General features: G+C 41.9%; 1 protein-coding gene across 1 annotated transcript in view; it reads right to left on the bottom strand.

The window, feature by feature from the left end:
* The window catches only part of LOC146616653 (polycystin-1-like protein 2), a 42,773-nt gene extending 26,559 nt beyond the window's left edge, over positions 1–16,214 (bottom strand). The window contains exons 1-8 of the mRNA XM_085374121.1: positions 15,932–16,214; positions 15,199–15,357; positions 14,929–15,114; positions 8,417–8,527; positions 5,937–6,084; positions 2,298–2,527; positions 1,948–2,138; positions 213–429 (exon numbers count right to left, since the gene is read on the bottom strand). Coding sequence (XP_085230247.1) covers positions 213–429; positions 1,948–2,138; positions 2,298–2,527; positions 5,937–6,084; positions 8,417–8,527; positions 14,929–15,114; positions 15,199–15,357; positions 15,932–16,214 — 1,525 coding nt within the window. The remainder of the gene's footprint in view (positions 1–212; positions 430–1,947; positions 2,139–2,297; positions 2,528–5,936; positions 6,085–8,416; positions 8,528–14,928; positions 15,115–15,198; positions 15,358–15,931) is intronic.
* Positions 16,215–17,963: the final 1,749 nt, after the last annotated feature.

Here is a 17,963-nt window from a genome sequence, read left to right as displayed (position 1 = left end):
TTTAAACTTGTCTGAGACTTTTAATAGATACACTAATTTGAACATCCTATGTTGCTTTGTTCTTGAGTTATCACATTCACAATCTTTGGTATTCATGATGCCCGCCCACCTGGCAGAACGACAACAATACCTTCAATTAGCCTTTTATGGCTGAGGGGTAAAATGCACTACATAAGAAGCAGTCCATTTACCATTTACATTTTAAAGCTCACCTTGAATTGGGTTTTCAGTTTCAAACATTTCCTTTCTGGTATTCATTTGTCTGGTTTCAGTGAACAAGCCATTGTTTCCAGAAAGAGAAAACAAGAGCATCACAGGCTCTCCTCGTACAAGGGAAACATCAAAAATAATAAATGGGGAATCTAAACATTCATCGCCCGCTGTCAACACAGAGGCCTGAAGTCCAACTATTTTCTCCAGAACACACACCTGTGGGATAAGCAGAATTACAAAGCAGAGGAACACATTAATCAGATAACAGAAGCAGATAACACGTTAATCTGATAACACAATAATCTGGCAATTAGTGTTTACTATGAAAATACATTAAAGATACATTAAAAATACTCTACAAAGCATTTTAATTCAGTAAGAAATTGTCTGATAAAGAAAAATCTTGACATATTAAATTGTGACTGTCTATGAGAAGAATAAAACTGTCATGGTCTGGGTGAGTGCGGGGTTCTTCCACTCTGCTGGGCTCCACGTTCAGGCGGAGACTCCAATCAGCCTTCACACCTGATTCCAATCAAGTCACCAGCATATAAGACCAGCGCTCACAACAGACCTCTGCCAGATCTACAGCTAACGCACTACCTGCCTGGGCGTTACGCTTCTCAAACTGAACTGCACCTATCTCTGTCTGGATGCTGGTTTCCTGATATCTGGTTGTAACCCCCTCAATCGTGGCACTTCGCCTGCCCACCTCCCTGCCAGGCCTGTTGCTACAAGTGTATTCCAGACCCTCCTTGGACCTCTAGCATGCCACTTTCACCTGCTATGTGTAAGCCATAACCATCATAGTTGAATCCACCGACTGACATTCACTAGACTGCCACTGACTGCCTGTCTCTTCTCGTTATAGTGACTCTGTGTACCTCCACCCAGGCTGCTGCCCCTTTTCCCTCCCCAGGATCTGGTCACAAAATCTAGCATCTAGTCTAGGGTGTGAATGGGTGGATGACTGGACGTGTAAAGCGCTTTGGGGTCCTTAGGGACTAGTAAAGCGCTGTACAAATACAGGCCATTTACCATTTAGTCATAGCGCACAGTCTGAGCTCCATGTTCCATAGTCTGGCCTCTTAGCCTTCACAGTCCATAGCCTACATTATTTCCTGCTCTGTAATTAAACTACGCACTGTAAATAAAGCACTGTATTCACTCCAGTTTTGCCTCCCTCTGTGTCTGCATTTCAGTCCACACTCACCGCCTGGCCCTCTCGGCCGTAACAAAAACTTCCAATATATTTCCAGAGTTTTTGTGCCATGCAAAGAAGAGCAGGTGAGCTGAGCTTCCTGTTTACGGAGGTTAGCTGGCAGCTGAGTGACATCAGACCTTGTAGTTTAATTTTGATTAAACTTAGATCAAAGGCACATTTTCACACTATGTTCCTTGACTTAAAATGACTGATTACCTTAATGGGGACAGCAGGATGAAAGTGCAGACTTTTAAATTCATAGTTGGTATGAAAAAAAAAAAAAGAAATAATTGTGAATTAAATTGAGAGAGATGTTCTCGTCTTCCCAGTTATATTTCCCTAATTATCTTAAAGAAGTTTTATAATTAAAGGTTAAATTTAATTAATAATTTTAAACAGTCTAATTTTTCAATCAGTACTCAAATTCTTTATTCATATGAACACCATGCTCAACAGAAACCTGGGGATGATACATCATTATTTTTGTTACTGTTGTACTAAAAGAAGACTATTAGTTTGATTTACTGTACCTGCAGGTCTTTGGACACTTCAAGGAATGTGACCGTGTTAGACGCATAAAGTGTCAGATGGTGGCAGCCAGACCCGAGCTGCGTCACTATTTCTGATGTTACTGTGACGTTCTGGGGTTCAGTTCCTCTGACCACAGATAAACCGGACAACGGCTTTTCATCAGCTTTGATTCTGTAGGTCACATTCGTACCTAAAGAATAGAAAACAAATAAAACTTAAGTGACAGTAAAAGTCAAACATGATTTCGGGAAAAAAACAAATATATGCTCAAACTAAAGCCGATGCTGTTATGTAGAGATATCAAAATTTCAACTTAATTATTTGATATTAGGTTCACTTTGGTACCTACCTGCTTTTACTTCCATTTGAATATGAAAGGCTTCTCCACACAGGGCTTTGCAGTTGGTTTCATAAAAAGACAGGTTTCCAGCATAGCACTTGATAACACCGATCTCTGCAACAGGCTCTTGAATCGTAATTATTTTCTGAGCAGTAATGTGCATTTCACTGCAAGTGCATTCAGCTGCCACAATAAAGGTACTTGGATGAGTGTATTTGTGCACCACACTGCTCTCCAACCTGAGCAAATTCAAAAACAGGAATCAGCGTGTTCGTTTGAGTAACACTATTTCAGATATGCCACACACACACACACACACACACACACACACACACACACACACACACACACACACACACACACACACGTAGGAAAATATTTAGTATACACATCCAGAAATGCATACACTATTATATATTGTACATATATTTATTAGTTTCAGGTTGGCCATTCTTGTATTTTGCTCGTTTGTGTTGTTGTGTTTGCACATCTCTGTTGCTTGTGGGGCTCGCACACAAGAATTTCACTCGCATGTGCTGTGCCAGTGTGCCTGCACATGTGATGTGACAATAAACGTGATTTGATTTGATTTGATTTTGAAAAATGAAATCTTCCCTGACTCTTAAGTCTTTAACAAAATGTTGTCTGATATCACTGAAAGACTTTGGTACTTTAGTTGTAAGTGCAAATTCAAAAGATGTTGCATGTGCTTGTTCACAACTGAACAACAACACTGAACCAGGGGTCACTCCAGGAAGATCTCTATTCCTGACTCCAGGGTGAGTTTGCTGGTAGTCAAAATCTGTCAGAAAAAGGGTGATGCACTAAAAATCTTCTCGAGGTTGCCATGGATTGCTTGCAGATCGCCACAGTTACCTGCAGACTGGAGCGACTCACCAGCTACTCGCTGAGTACAAAGTGCCCAGATCCCATGGGTGCAAAACAAGCCCAAATCATCAGCCTTCCAACACTTTGCTTGACAGCTGGTAGGAGGTGTGAGGTCCTGATATGCTGATATATGTTTGGGCTCTACCAAATGGGTGGCTGTGCATTGTAGCCAAACATCTCCAATTTGGTCTCATCTGGTCAAAGAACATTGTTTCTGAAATTTTGCAGTTTGTACAAACATACTCCGTGCTGCCATGTTCTTTTAGAGAGAAGATGATTTCTCCTGGCAACCCTTCAAAGCCAGCCATGCTTCTTCGAATTATTCTGTCATGAATTTTAACGTTATGAACGTTAGCATGTGGCCTGAGACCTGTGGAGTCTTACAGTAGAATGTTTTTATTATTTTTGCGCAGTCTCCTTGGGGTAAATTGACAGAGACGTTCAATCTTGTGATCGTTAATCAAGTGCTTTCCTGCAAAGAAGCGCAAGGATATAACATAGAAGTCCTCAATCCTTTAGAGAATGCTCGACATTCAACTTGTTTAAGGCACAGGTTAAAAACTGGTTATGGACAAATCAAGTGTGTGATCATGTATAAGTTGTATAGTTTTAATGTTTTATTTGGGAATAGAACGGTGTGTATGTGTGAGTACTTTTAATGTTTTATGGACAACAGATGGAAATTAGCCCTTGGCTATAATCTGGCATGTTTACATTCATGTAATTTATTTTACATTTATGTTCATTAACATGCACTGTCCTAAATAAATTAAATTAAAGTTCACCTAATGCCTGTGAGTATATCATAATGGTTTTCTGGACATTACACACAGAACGTCTAATAAAATTTTTAGGGGTTTTTTTGGCGATTTAAATGGGAGAAATTGGGTGAATAATGCAGTTCTTCAAAAATAACTGAACTTACATCTGCTGATCATTCCTGCATTTATTCCCAGTACCTTTACTGAAAGTGGCTGCAGTTAAAAACAGGTATGCAATCTAGTGGCTCGCTTATTAATTTCCATTAGGCATTCAAAAAACATTTATAAATAAAAACATTAAATTTTTAAAACATCCCTTTCCTTGCAAAATAAGACATCTTGCAGATTATCAATATGTGACCTGTTCTTAAGGTTTACAGATTCAGGTAACTTATAACGCTGATGGAGATGGTAGGCCTACACAACTTTCCTCCAGCTTTTGTACAAATGACTTTGATAGCAGCATGGTCCAACTGAAGTGCGGTGTGCCTGTTTGTATCATTACATTTCATGGTTAAATTCAACATAAGGATGAAATAAGTTGCACATTCACTATGATACAGGTGATGATTGTGTGGTGAACAGATGTAGCAGATCCAGCTAAAGATATAATGGATTGTTGTGGTTCACACTTTCATAGTGAACTTTGTTAAACTTTCACCAAGCTCATGTTGTCACATGTCAGAGCAGTGAGACCGATTACACAAACAATGCTGACGCAGGCTCATGACACGCTCAACTGTTGACTGATTTTTTATTTATTTTGTAGACTGCATTGCTTCTTCTAAGTGCTGAGCCTTTTATAGCTGAAGCGTCAAAACCTTCTCTGGCATGGTTCCTAGGCTGCATCCTACTTCTAGATGCTGTAATGTTTCTGTTGCTGTGCGCCTTGTCAGCTCTGGTAAACAAATTACTGCCGGCTGACGTAAAAGGCATTACTACCAGTACAGCAGTGACTGTCGCCACAGACACCAGGATTCAAAACTGAAACTGTGCCCTCCAAAAACAGGAAATACAGATTTAATCACCACTGATTAACTGATTACGAATGAGCTTGAATCTAACAGATGTTCATTTCTATATGACAGCCCCACACACCCACCCACACAAATGTAGTATCTAAAAGCACAAAAAGCCAATGGGATGCATTTGGGAATCACAGGAGGTGAGCTGGGTGTTGGCGAGCTGGAAACTGGAAACAGAGTAGATTGATTGGATTAATCAGTCCATCTGGTGAATTCCCCCGCCAGATGGACTGAAGACAATTGGCAGGTGATTTTGACACAGTGTTAGGAATGATGGGGAAATTTTTAATTTCTCTACTTTGTGCATCTTTGTCTCATCTGTCATCCCTCCATTCATTTTCCTCCTTTTGTCCAAATCAGGGTGGAGCCTATTTCAGCCTATCCTTCCGCCTGTGACTTGGAAATCAGTCTGATTATTTTATTGAAGGCTCTCTCACATTGTTGAGCAGAAGAGGAGGCTTGTCCGAGGAGCTACAGTTGTATATTGCAAAACTTGTTTTTTCCTGCCGTGATGCGTGAATGAGGAGTGCTACACCTCTGTAACATACAAACTATCCTCAAACTGGGAGTCTACACAAAAAATGAGGGGTTTTTTTCCATATCGAAGAAGAAATAACTGCTTTGCAGAGGAAGCAGCTGTGCCGCATAAATGTATTGCCATTGCTTTTAAATAGCAGCCTGGAGCAACTGTCTCAGTATGTTAAGTGCCAGTTGCACTGACTCCTTGCTCCTCCTTTTTCATCCTCATCTCCTCTGCTCGTGTCTCAGGTACGATGGACTAAGTGCACTGAGAGGATGCCAAGGAAAGGAATCAAGGATGTGCAAAACTTAGTAACAAGAAAGCAGGATAGAAGGCAAAAACAAAACTTTGACACCTACACAAAAATAACTAACCTCATGTGGAAAATAATGCAGAAAATGTTCTTTAAACTCATGGCTGAAAAAACCTAAAGATTATTAATGTTGATACTCACCCTTTTGGATTGTTCAAATTAATTACATGGCCATCTCCTGTGTTCACTCTGCAGCTAAAGTTTGTCAGGGGTGAATGTAAAAGCCACTTCACGTGGATTCTGACGTCACCAAGAACCACAGCGGTGGGAGTAACTGACAGTGCGAGCCCTGTGGTGTGGGAGGATGACCAGAAATGTTACAAAGCGCTTGTAGCCCAGCAAGCAAAAAATAGACAAGCACAAGATCTCAACAGATAGAAGCACAGATACCATAGAGGTTATTTAATGCAGGAGCATGATCTGATTTTAATGTGATCTGAGCAAAAAAATAAGAAGACAGCCCAAAGAAATAAACTGGAAATGCAGCCTTTGTTGTCAACTATAGATTGGTTTGTACTTTTTTTTGTTGGGACTGATCATATATATATTTCTGGGGTCCATGCCATTTAATGATGTATAAACAACCGAAATTACTTTAAATTAAAAATGCAGGGAGCTGAGAATTGGAGTTCAGTCGCATTTTGAGCTAACTGTAGTGTTTCCAAAAACAGCACTCCAGTACTAAACTCTACACGAATTAAAGACCTGAGTGAGCTTCTCCAGATCTTGCTGGGGCACAAATCTCCCAGTTTGACTTTATTTCAAAGATGCCAGTAGGCTGGTTTAGTTTCAACTTTCTAAAGTAGATAGTGGGAAAACTGGAACCTTTTTGTCATTTAATCGTTTCTCTATTGCTTAAACACTTCGGTGTTGTATTTGCCAATGGGAGTTGCATCTTTATCAGTAGGAAACGTTATGACAACACAGCCAAGAGTTCAAAATCTATGTACTCTGTCACATTTCCTAAAGCCTTCCAGCAGGACAGATTGTCATCTTTGCCTGGCCAATTCTGGCCCTCCAGCCTTATCTGTGACACCCCTGGTATAAGCCATTCCTGTCAGGTACAGGTAACGTGACTGAGCCTAGAGTTTGCACAGGCTCATCGTTGGAAAAACACTGTCTGGTCTGATAGGTCTCAATTTCTGCTGTGACATTCAGATGTTAGGATCAGAATTTGGTGCAAACAACCTGAAATGATGGAGTCAGCAGTTCAGGTAATGCTGTGGGGGATATTTTCTTATCATACTTTGGGCCCCTTGGTACCAGCTGAGCATCCTTTAAATGCCAAGGCCTACCGGAGAATCACTGGTGACCATCCTGTTGTAACCACAGTGTATCATCTACTGCTGGTGGCTTCCAGCAGGTTAACACACTATGCCACAAAGGTCAGATCAGCTCAAGCTTGTGTCCTGAGGATGACAACGAGTTCACTGCACTCCCAGGACCTCCACAGTCACCAGATCTCAATCCACTGGAGCACCTTTTAGATGTGGTGAACAACATGTTCACATCACAGATGTGCAGCTGCAGCAGCTGCGCGATGCTATCGTGTCAAAATGGCCCGACGTCTCTGAGGAATCTTTCCGTTTTGAATCTACCGATGTTGAGATAAGGGTCACTGTAGAAGCAGACCGTGTCTGATAGTTTGACCTATAATATAACTTGTCAGTGAAACATATAAAATGAATTTCAGTGTGAAGCTTGGATTGTTTGTTTGACATTTACCTGAACAGCTGCTGCTGCCAAATAAATAAAAAAAACCCTCAGTACAGCTAGTCCTTTTCCTTTTTACGTTGCTATTAACATTAACAATCCATCTGTTCTGTCCAAGAACTCCAGTAAAGTATGAGAGTGATGAGAAGAGATTGTGCTCCTGTTTCTGAGTAAAACTTTAAATTGCTCATCAAAAATTTGGAAACAATTGGAGATAATTTATCTGAATTTCAGGAGCGGGACCAAGGCTCCAAACACACCCCTTCTGGGTCTTATCTATATATGACCCCCCAGTTCTACAAGATGTTCGTTCTCATTTTCGTGCCCCACCCGCCCCCCTTTTTTTCTTTCACTTCTTCAGTTGTCATTAGTACATCGGGATCTGCCAGGCGAGACGTCGCTACCGATGGAGACAAACTCAGACCTCCATGAAATGATAAAGTTATGTTAATCTTCCTACTATGAAGTAAAGTGTTTTATTTCTGAAACATTTTTACAACTGTCTTTGTGCTATTTGAGGTAAATAACGCTGTTTTAATAATTCTCCGTGGTTAAACAAGTGGGAGAACTTCAAATCTTTGTAAGCCATATTTTTATCTTCACACTCACCAGAAGTGAAATAAGCCACAGAGTGTGAGAGAAATTTATTGGCAATGTTTTGAGAGCTAGATTGGCAGCATTTTTTAATTGGGGTTCTAACGCCTGCATCAAGCATCATCAGCCATAGTTAATCTTATTCTAACACTTTACTGGCTCCTAACGACTCTATGTAGTACTCTAAGTGGGAAAATTAAACAGATGGGATAGAAAAGAACAGACACACGCTGCCCTTCATGGATTTAGGAAGTGTGATTCCACTTTAGAGGGAAAAAAAATGAAATTAACCTGAGCACAGAACCGTGACCTACCGTCTTTGCAGTGATAGTCCACAGACAGGTAGCTCTTCAGCTGAGGACAAGGGTCAGCAAAGGAGTTCGCAACTTCAGCAATCTGGCAGACCTGTCGGCCGTGGCAACGAGCTGGGAATCACAGAAGAATATGATTAGCTGCTGCTAGCACACACTGTCACACGCACACACATGTACGCTCCAGTGGTTTCAGCAGTGTGAAAAGTTTTGCATCTGTTCATATCTTAGTTCATGCTTTGACGACAATATGCTTCTTAGCTACCAAAATCAAAGGCAAATAAATCCCTTCAACCTCACGCACAGAGAGGGGCTTCATAATCTTGAGACGCTAAAAAATATGAAAAGAGTTGTGATAAACTTGAGATTATACTTATGGTTTGTAGAAATGAACAATATCAACATTTTAATGCAATGACTGGGCTGCAAGAGAAACAGCAGCACTGATGTGTTTATGCTGTGTTCATGTAACATTTTTTAATCATAATTATCCATCCATCCATTGTCCAATTCAAGGTTAAAGGGGTGCTGTCTCAGGGCAAAAGACAGGGTACCCTGACAGTCTGTATCAGGACTAACACAGAGAGACATGCTCACATTCATGCTGAGGGCCAATTTAAAATCATCGAAAACTGCCAAATGTGTGTGTATTTACTGCAAATGTTAGTTATGCCAATTTAACAACAAGAAACAAGAATATAGCCAGTATATTTTTTGCCGTGTACACATCTACTATTTGGCTTTACCAAAGATCGATGGCCTAAAACGTTGATTCTGTATATCTGGACGTAGCGTTTTCAGCGGGAGAAACGTCACTCGCCCAGGTGACTTCTTCAGTCTCAGCTGACTGCAACTTTCCAACATTATAAACAGTACATTTGTACAATAACTGAAACCAGCACCACTGAATGAACAATGGGCTGTGAGGTCAGTTTCATGATCATTAATATGCAAATTGTCATGACCATTGATCAGCAACTACTGATCAAAGATCATTGATCCATGGCCATGAGTCCCATTCACAGAGAGTTGGGGAATGGCTGCAGTCACAGCATTGTAAGATGGTGACAGATGTACCCTTAAGCCCCCTCCTCGATTCAGAGATCGTCTTTCCCTTTTCACGTAACTGGCCTCCTTGACTCTGCGCTCAAACCAGCGTTCCTCCCTGTCCAGGATGTGCACATCCTCATTATTGAAAGAGTGTCCACTGGCGTAGGTGTAAATAGGCTGCAGAGTCCTGGCCTGACGAGGTAGCTCTTCTGTGTTGTGCCAACCGCTTCACCAGAGGTTGTTTGGTTTCCCAGATGTATAAATCCTGGCAATCCTCCTGGCACTTAACAGCGTACACTACGTTACTCACCAGATCCTTGAAGGTTCATTCAGTGGTGCTGGTTTCAGTCACTGTGTAAATGTACTGTTTATAGGGTTGGAAACCTGCAGTCAGCTGAGACTGAAGAAGTCACTTGGATGAGTGATGAGAAGTTTCTCGTCACTCAAAACGCTACAAGGTTCCGCATCTTCCGGGCAAGGACAGAGAGACTCAAGAGGAGCTTCTATCCCCAAGCCATCCGTGCCCTAAACACACACACCCGCCCGCTCACATCATCTATAATTGACTGAGACAGGACTCTCTTCCAGACACTCTAAACCAAGGCACAATGTACATTTCAATTCCTTTAACTTTAAATATGTTTATATTGTCTATCCTGTAAAATAGTCAGATGTCTATTCATATTAATGTACAGAATTCACCTGCTTGCTGCTACTACTGCACATTCACCCAGTGTATATACTATATGTATGTATATATTAGGGGTGCAACGATACTCGTATCGATATTGAACCGTTCGATACAGTGCTTTCGGTTCGGTACGCATATGTATCGAACAATACAAAATTTGTAATTTATTTTATCAACTTTCCTTCTGACGATGCTGTCTGTGTTGAGCGCTCAGTAAATCTGCGTTCGACTACTCAGCCTAGGCTGCACTGTCGAGCGCAGATCCACTGAGCGCTCAACACAGACAGCATCATCAGAAGGACGAGCGCAGGGCAAGCTAGCGAGACAGAAGTTAAGCTCTCCTTGCAACATGGCAAATTGAACCTTCCCCACCCTCATTCAGATGTGGCGTTTGGAATTATTTTGGTTTTCATGTGACGTATGACCCTGAAGGTAAGCGCGTCATGGACTAAAGTAAAACAGTATGTTGGATGTGCCACGCAATGCTCAATTACATGGGTGGGAACTAGTGTGTTAGCGAGCAGTTAGCTCGTTAACGTGTTAGCCGTCTAGCCCCACGCAGGGGTAGCTCGATAACGGAGCACTAGTGGGAACACAACGAATATGACTGCACATTTAGGCCGACATCATCCTAGTGCAAAGACAAGTGGAAGCAGACAAAAACAACAAGCATGCATGTTACAAACTTTACCCGAGTCATTTAGACAGCCGTTAGCACATGATTCTCCTTATGGGGACCTGATATGTTTAATATTGTGGCGAGCTCAGACAAGGAGGAGAGGGAGGTGTCGTTTGGTCTTGCTTACCGTGAGCTAGCCAGGGAGCACAGCCGTTTATTGACATCTGCAGAAGAACACTGCCGCTAGCTAACTCCTCAGCGCGGCAACCGCACAGCAACAACAACACACAGAGCGCCCTCTGACCCCGGAAGGACACACCGTCGCAGCGAGAAGGCGTCACCCGTCACTATGGCAACATAAACAAAACATAACTGTACAAACAGAACCCTGAACAGCCCTGACCCGCTACATAGCCCCCGCCTAAGGGGTCAGTCGTCCCCGACGACCCCATTGCCCCACACAAAGTCCTGCAAATGTCCAGGTGCCTTCTTTTGGCGCACCGGCCGGTCACGACCGGCGGGGGAAAAGTCACTCGGGTCAGAACATGGGGTGCCACCATCATCCCACTTCTGACACTAATGTGGCGAGCTCAGACAACGAGGAGACGGAGGTGTCGTTTGGTCTTGCTTCCCGTGAGCTAGCCAGGGAGCACAGCCCTTTATTGACATCTGCAGAAGAACACTGCCGCTAGCTAACTGCTCAGCGCGGCAACCGCACAGCCACAACAACAACACACAGGGCGCCCTCTGACCCCGGAAGGACACACCGTCGCAGCGAGAGGGCGTCACCCGTCACTATGGCAACATAAACAAAACATAACTGTACAAACAGAACCCCGAACAGCCCTGACCCGCTACAATATGCTGCTGAGAATATAGCCCAGAAGAAGCATATAGTATAGCTTTTATTTTGGAAAGAGCCATTTCTCTGTAATAAACTCTCTTTTCCAAAGATGAGTGACTCCTCAATCAGATACAGGTGTTACCGCGCCAGATCCGCGGCCCCGAACCGTAGTAAGGAAACCTCTGGCAGTTACTTGAAGGTTCCGTAACTGACTCGTAGCCGGCAACAGCTTACTATACAGGTCAACTCCGCTAGCAAAAAGATCGAAGGAGGCGTAGGAAACTGCTTCACCGAACTTTATTTCTTCTCTAAGGCACGAACACAGCGTACAGTGGGCTGAAACAGTTTACTCACAGCGAGCATCGCCGACACAACTCTGGCTGTCGAGGGAGTTATTATATTCCTTTTATTTATTTTCTTTCCGTCTCTTCTGTAGCTAACCGTTACTTTTTCCCCTTCTCCGCTCTCTCTCTTCACACACACACACCAGGCAGTCCCGCTACACACATCCCGAATACATTTCCCATCAGGCTTCATCCTTAAAGGGCCATGCCTGTAACACAGGGCTTGCAAAATCGGGCTAGCGATTTTTCCAGTCGGGCTACCAAAATCTATCTCTGCCCTGCCCGTCGGGCTATTGTAGGAAGAAAAAATATATGTCAATGCTTTTGCATTCTTTCGGAAATGTAGCTGGGTAATTATGTCATTGGCATCGGTGAGCCACTGTCAATATGTGACATATTGAAATCGCGTTTGAATTTGCGCTTGTTTTTTGCTTTCACTTTACAAATGTCCAGGTGCCTTCTTTTGGCGCACCGGCCGGTCACGACAGGCGGGGGAAAAGTCACTCGGGTCAGAACATGGGGTGCCACCATCATCCCACTTCTGACACCAATGTGGCGAGCTCAGACAACGAGGAGACGGAGGTGTTGTTTGGTCTTGCTTCCCGTGAGCTAGCCAGGGAGCACAGCCGTTTATTGACATCTGCAGAAGAACACTGCCGCTAGCTAACTGCTCAGCGCGGCAACCGCACAGCAACAACAACAACAACACACAGGGCGCCCTCTGACCCCGGAAGGACACACCGTCGCAGCAAGAGGGCGTCACCCGTCACTATGGCAACATAAACAAAACATAACTGTACAAACAGAACCCCGAACAGCCCTGACCCGCTACAATATGCTGCTGAGAATATAGCCCAGAAGAAGCGTATAGTATAGCTTTTATTTTGGAAAGAGCCATTTCTCTGTAATAAACTCTCTTTTCCAAAGATGAGTGATTCCTCAATCAGATATATTTATTTTTTTAATTATTTTTGTTTCAGCAACATTAAATTTAAAAACTGTACTTTTGAGTTAAAATATATATTTATAATTTTAATAAATGACAAATTAAAAAGGCATGAACATTTTTTTTGTATCGAAAAAATATCGAACCGTGACACCAAAGTATCGAACCGAACCGAACCGTGAATTTTGTGTATCGTTGCACCCCTAGTATATATATATATATATATATATATATATATAATGTTCTTCCTCTACACCCCCCCCCCCCCCCCCCCCCCCCAATTTTTGCACATGTCGAGGAGCATGTCAGGCTACATTTCACTGTGTGTTATACTTGTATAACTATGCATGTGACAAATAAAGAACCTTGAACCTTGAACATCCAGATGAACAGAATCAACTTTTGGAATTTACTTACCTGGATGATTGAGCATGCATCAAGACAAAGACTAAAGGGTTTTTAAATCCTGCTCTTCACATACGAGGAATTGAATTTTCAGGCCCCATCTTATCTTAATGACCTTGTAGTACCATATCACCCTATTAGAGCACTTTGCTCTCGCTCTGCAGGCCTACTTGTTGTTCCTAGAGTATTTAAAAGTAGAATGGGAGGCAGAGCCTTCAGTTTTCAGGCCCCTCTTCTGTGGAACCAGCTTCCAGTTTGGATTCAGGAGACAGACACTATCTCTACTTTCAAGATTAGGCTTAAAACTTTCCTTTTTGCTAAAGCATATAGTTAGGGCTGGACCAGGTGACCCTGAATCCTCCCTTAGTTATGCTGCAATAGGTGTAGGCTGCTGGGGGACTCCCATGATGCACTGGGTGTTTCTTCTTCAGTCACCTTTGTTCACTCTCTATCTGTTTATACACTTCACTGCATTTAAATCATTAGTTGTTATTATTATTAATCTCTGGCTCTCTTCCACTGTGCGTCTTTGTCCTGCCTCTTTCCTCTCACTCCAAACTGCTTGCGTCAGTTTTTCCTTCCCACTGTTACCAAGTGCTTCCTCACTGGGGCTCATGTGATTGTTGAGGTTTTCGCTGTATACAGTTTGAGGTGGTTGTTATTGTGATTTGGTACTATAGGAATAAAACTAAATTGAATTAAATCGAACTAAATTTTCACAGATAGCTTGTTTTAAAAAGATGATTTGATTGGACCATATCTGGTTTCTGGTTGTTCTAATTTTGACAAGGAATACCAGAAGGCTTACCAGACTTATGGATGTAGAAATTATAAATAGCCAGTAAAGCCTGATAAAAGGCTTTTGTTTGCAGTTGAGTGAAAGCCATGAATATTCCAAACTGATACTTTGAATGGTGGTCTGCAGTTAGTCAGTCATTTTAGCTGAGGCATATCCGCAGCATAGTAGATAAAAGGTGGGACAGTGCCTGGTACTAATCCATATGTAGAAATGTGCTTTTTATTGTATGTGTTTAATGATTTTGTACGTCACTAAAGATGCTATAGATTGGATGTGCAGTTTAAAAAGGTGAATGCGCTCCAAACCACAATGCGTGCTGAAAAGTCCTCCCAGTGCCCGAACAGGATGAAATCGAATCAACGTTAAACGATGACAAACGGCCGCCTGCTTCAGTCATCAGTTAAATTCAAAAGTCAATATTTACTCTGATAGATGGAAATCATCTATGTATCTTTACTGACAATTAAGCTTTTAAGCCATTGTTGTTTGCGTTCTTACGTAAATGTCCCGATGGGCAATTATCTTTACAAAGAAGGGGCTCCAGTGAGACTGTGTTCTTTGTGATGTAAGAGATAAGGCTTCTACGTGGATAGAATTTCACCACAGTTTTCATTCATGCAGAACCTTTTATAAGGCGCCAGTGTTTGTTTTCCTACCCGAGTTCAGCAGGTTTAATGAGAGGGACCATTATGACGCTATGATCACTGTGCAGATTAGACCGCTCGCACATAAATTAGAATTACAAGATCAACAATGAAATAATGATGAAGTTATCTCTGTAGTTGCTGCACTCAGACGCCATTTGACCGTGTTTTACCTGTAATTGATTCTACAGCGTCCGCCCAGCCGCACTCATGTTGTGGGGATGCTGGTGGAGGGAACTTGGATCGACAGTAACGAATACTCTTACGACCGTAGAAGCCACCGTCTATCATCAACACCTGACCCGAACCACACTGCAGAGTGGTGTTACGACCCTCACACACAATGGTTCTCCCAGACTCTGAAAAGATTACAAGGCAGTGTAAAAGTAATTCTTCGTATGGAGTGATTCAGTGTGCAACACAGTCTTCGTCAGAATACTTACCAAACTGGCAAATAAAACTCCGGTTTTTGCTGCAGTTGTTTCTGGCCTCCCAGTGAAAGCCCGAGTTTCTCAGGACGTAGCCACAAGCTGCTCCAGGCTCTGGACTGCTCACCCACTTTGAATATGTGACAGGTGAACCATCGAGCCAAGAGAGATGACCTGATGATGCAAAAAAGCCATGAAAGCCCACTGATGAACATACACGCATCAATAATGCATCTAGAGCAGAGCTCATTCAGTTTCTGTTACCATTTGGGGCTTACAAAAAGTTTATTATTATAAACTGTGGTCCAAGTTGACTCCAACTACTAACCTGGTGGGTGTAAGTTTTTTTTTTTTTTAAGTGTACTTTATATTTTTACTTTGTGCAGAATTCTCAATCAGTGTGTTATATGAAGCCATTTCTCTCTATGCTGTGAAAATCTCAGTGGGAACAAATTTACCATAATTTGTCAGACTGCTGATTTCCTAGCTCTTTGTATTGTGCCGTGTTTAATCTGAGCATTCTCCACCATCCGAGATACAGAATTGATTTTCTGATTGATTTTCTAACCACAGGAGAAGAGAGCATTATCAGTGCAGTAAGAAAAAGGCGTCTTTGGTCGTTTAGTTTTGGAACTGATGCACAGTTCGTCCATGCAAACGTTTTGTTGTTAATGTTTGATTTAAAGTCATCAGTTAGAGGTCTGCTGGGAAATATCCACTAACAATAAAAACAAGTGTGACTTCTTACCTTCAGCAGATGGTGCCACACCAAACCAAAAGTCTTCCTTAGTGTCCATGTGTCTCTCGAGGAAGTACTGGGTGTCCTCGTCAGGGATAAAAGCAAGGTGTCCTCCATTCCCCTCACACCAAGCTTGAGCACTGAAGAAAGAGTGCCGGATACCCACAAATTCAAAGCAAGAGCCCCCGAAAGCCCTTTGGTGTTCTGGACAGGTGACATTTGTCTCATTTTCAGCCAAAGAGTGACAGCTGAGTGTCATCAAGATCAGCAGGTGCAAAATTGCCTGGCACATCCGTTCTGCTCTCACCTCCGAAATCAAAAGTTAGTCTCACTAGTTCTCTTTTAGCTTTTCTTGGAGGTTTCAGGTCTGAACTGATGTTTTTAAACACAACCGAGTGACATCCTACAGCTGAGCGTGTCTGACAGAAGCACCGCTCACACACCCTTTTGTAGTTACTGTAGAACACTGTTGACGTACTATACTAGCTTCAGAACCAACGAATGCATTTGCGTTTGTTACATAAACAGGAACAAAAGGGAATATGAAACTGATTACACAGTACTTACAAAAAAATGCAAGCCTAGTAAGTCTGAAGGTTTACACAACGAGTCATCGCTATGTTAAAGAAAAACGAACAATTAAATTATGTTTTACTTCATTTTTTTAGTTAAATAGTTTCTTTTCACCCACTAATGAAACTTTTTTTAAAGTACACATGAGTGTGTGTGTGTGTGTGTGTGTGTGTGTGTGTGTGTGTGTGTGTGTGTGTGTGTGTATTTGTCTTAAAAAATCACACTCTACAAAGACAGAGAAATGTCAACCTTATTTTATATTTGTCTCTGCAGTAGTTACAACTGATATAAGAAAGTGTTTTTCACTGTGATGAATCCAGAGATAATTATTAACCTGCTGCACATTTCATCCCAAATCTGTCCTAAAACCATTCAGCTCATAGTTCTTCGTCCACTTTCTAGTCATTTTCCACTCTGTTGTCACACTTTTTCAGCAAATAGCTCTAAAAACCATGTTACAGTATGTTCTGTAGTTGCATGTTCTGAAGCATTTAGCAGCTACAAACTTAACTATGTTACATTTTGATAGCGCCTGTCCATCCAGTTTTTTTTTTTTTTACAAACCTGAGTATGTCTTTGACACAAGAAAACCACAGGATATTTTTCACAGTAGCTTGGATCAATTGGGTGGACTAAGAGCAGCGCTGCACTTTGATTGTGTCATTGATTTCACAGCAGGTGTGAATTCAACCAAATGACCAAGAATAATGGACATAATACCTATAGTCTCCAGCTATCCACAGCCCTGTTGTGGCTTGTAGTTACAGTAATTTCAAGAACTGCAATGACAGGACACTCGGATCCTTCAGGATGTAAAATGAAATGCTGTCTGTCTGTCTGTCTCTGTGCCTTGGTATGTCCCTGAATCCTGGGATGGGTATCAATGCCCTTTACTAAAACTGTTTCTGGGCAGGTTTTTCTGTGTGATGGTGCACATCATCTTTCTAACTATCACTGGGGAGTGCTGTTATTGTGGCTGGTGACACATGAACACCAAGACCCAAGGTTTTCCTTAAATCACTTTTATGTGGTTTACCTTCCACTGGTTTGAGTATTGTGGCTGATCAATGTTACCTTTTAAAGAGCAATAAAGACCTTCAGCTGTAATAAAGCGAGAACTGTTTCTGAAAAGATGCACCAATATTTTATATTAAATTGAGGCTTACTTTAGAGTAACTCCCAAGGATGTTACTGATTCCCGTAAGGAGGCACATTTTACATTGGAATTTTTTTTATTCAGGAAGATAGTCTTGAAAGTAAAACTGCAATTTATAAAGAAGGTCGGGTACAATAAATATCACCTTTCTATTTAAGCTGCTGCCTTTTTTTAAACGTTCTTATGAGTCACTTTTATATATTACTTGGGATGCTGCACAAACATCTTTCCTCACAAATAATTTTCTCTCCACAGTTGCACCTACGGCGAGTCTTCCTCACCCCCTTTCTTTCCCCTCGTTTCTGTTCATCT

Source organism: Diplotaxodon limnothrissa, linkage group LG16, assembly GCF_057381915.1.
Source record: "Diplotaxodon limnothrissa isolate DT_005_m linkage group LG16, D_limnothrissa_male_GT1.1, whole genome shotgun sequence".
Lineage (NCBI taxonomy): Eukaryota > Metazoa > Chordata > Actinopteri > Cichliformes > Cichlidae > Diplotaxodon > Diplotaxodon limnothrissa.
Note: the sequence above shows the minus strand (reverse complement) of the source record. Positions and strands in the feature narration are given on the sequence as shown.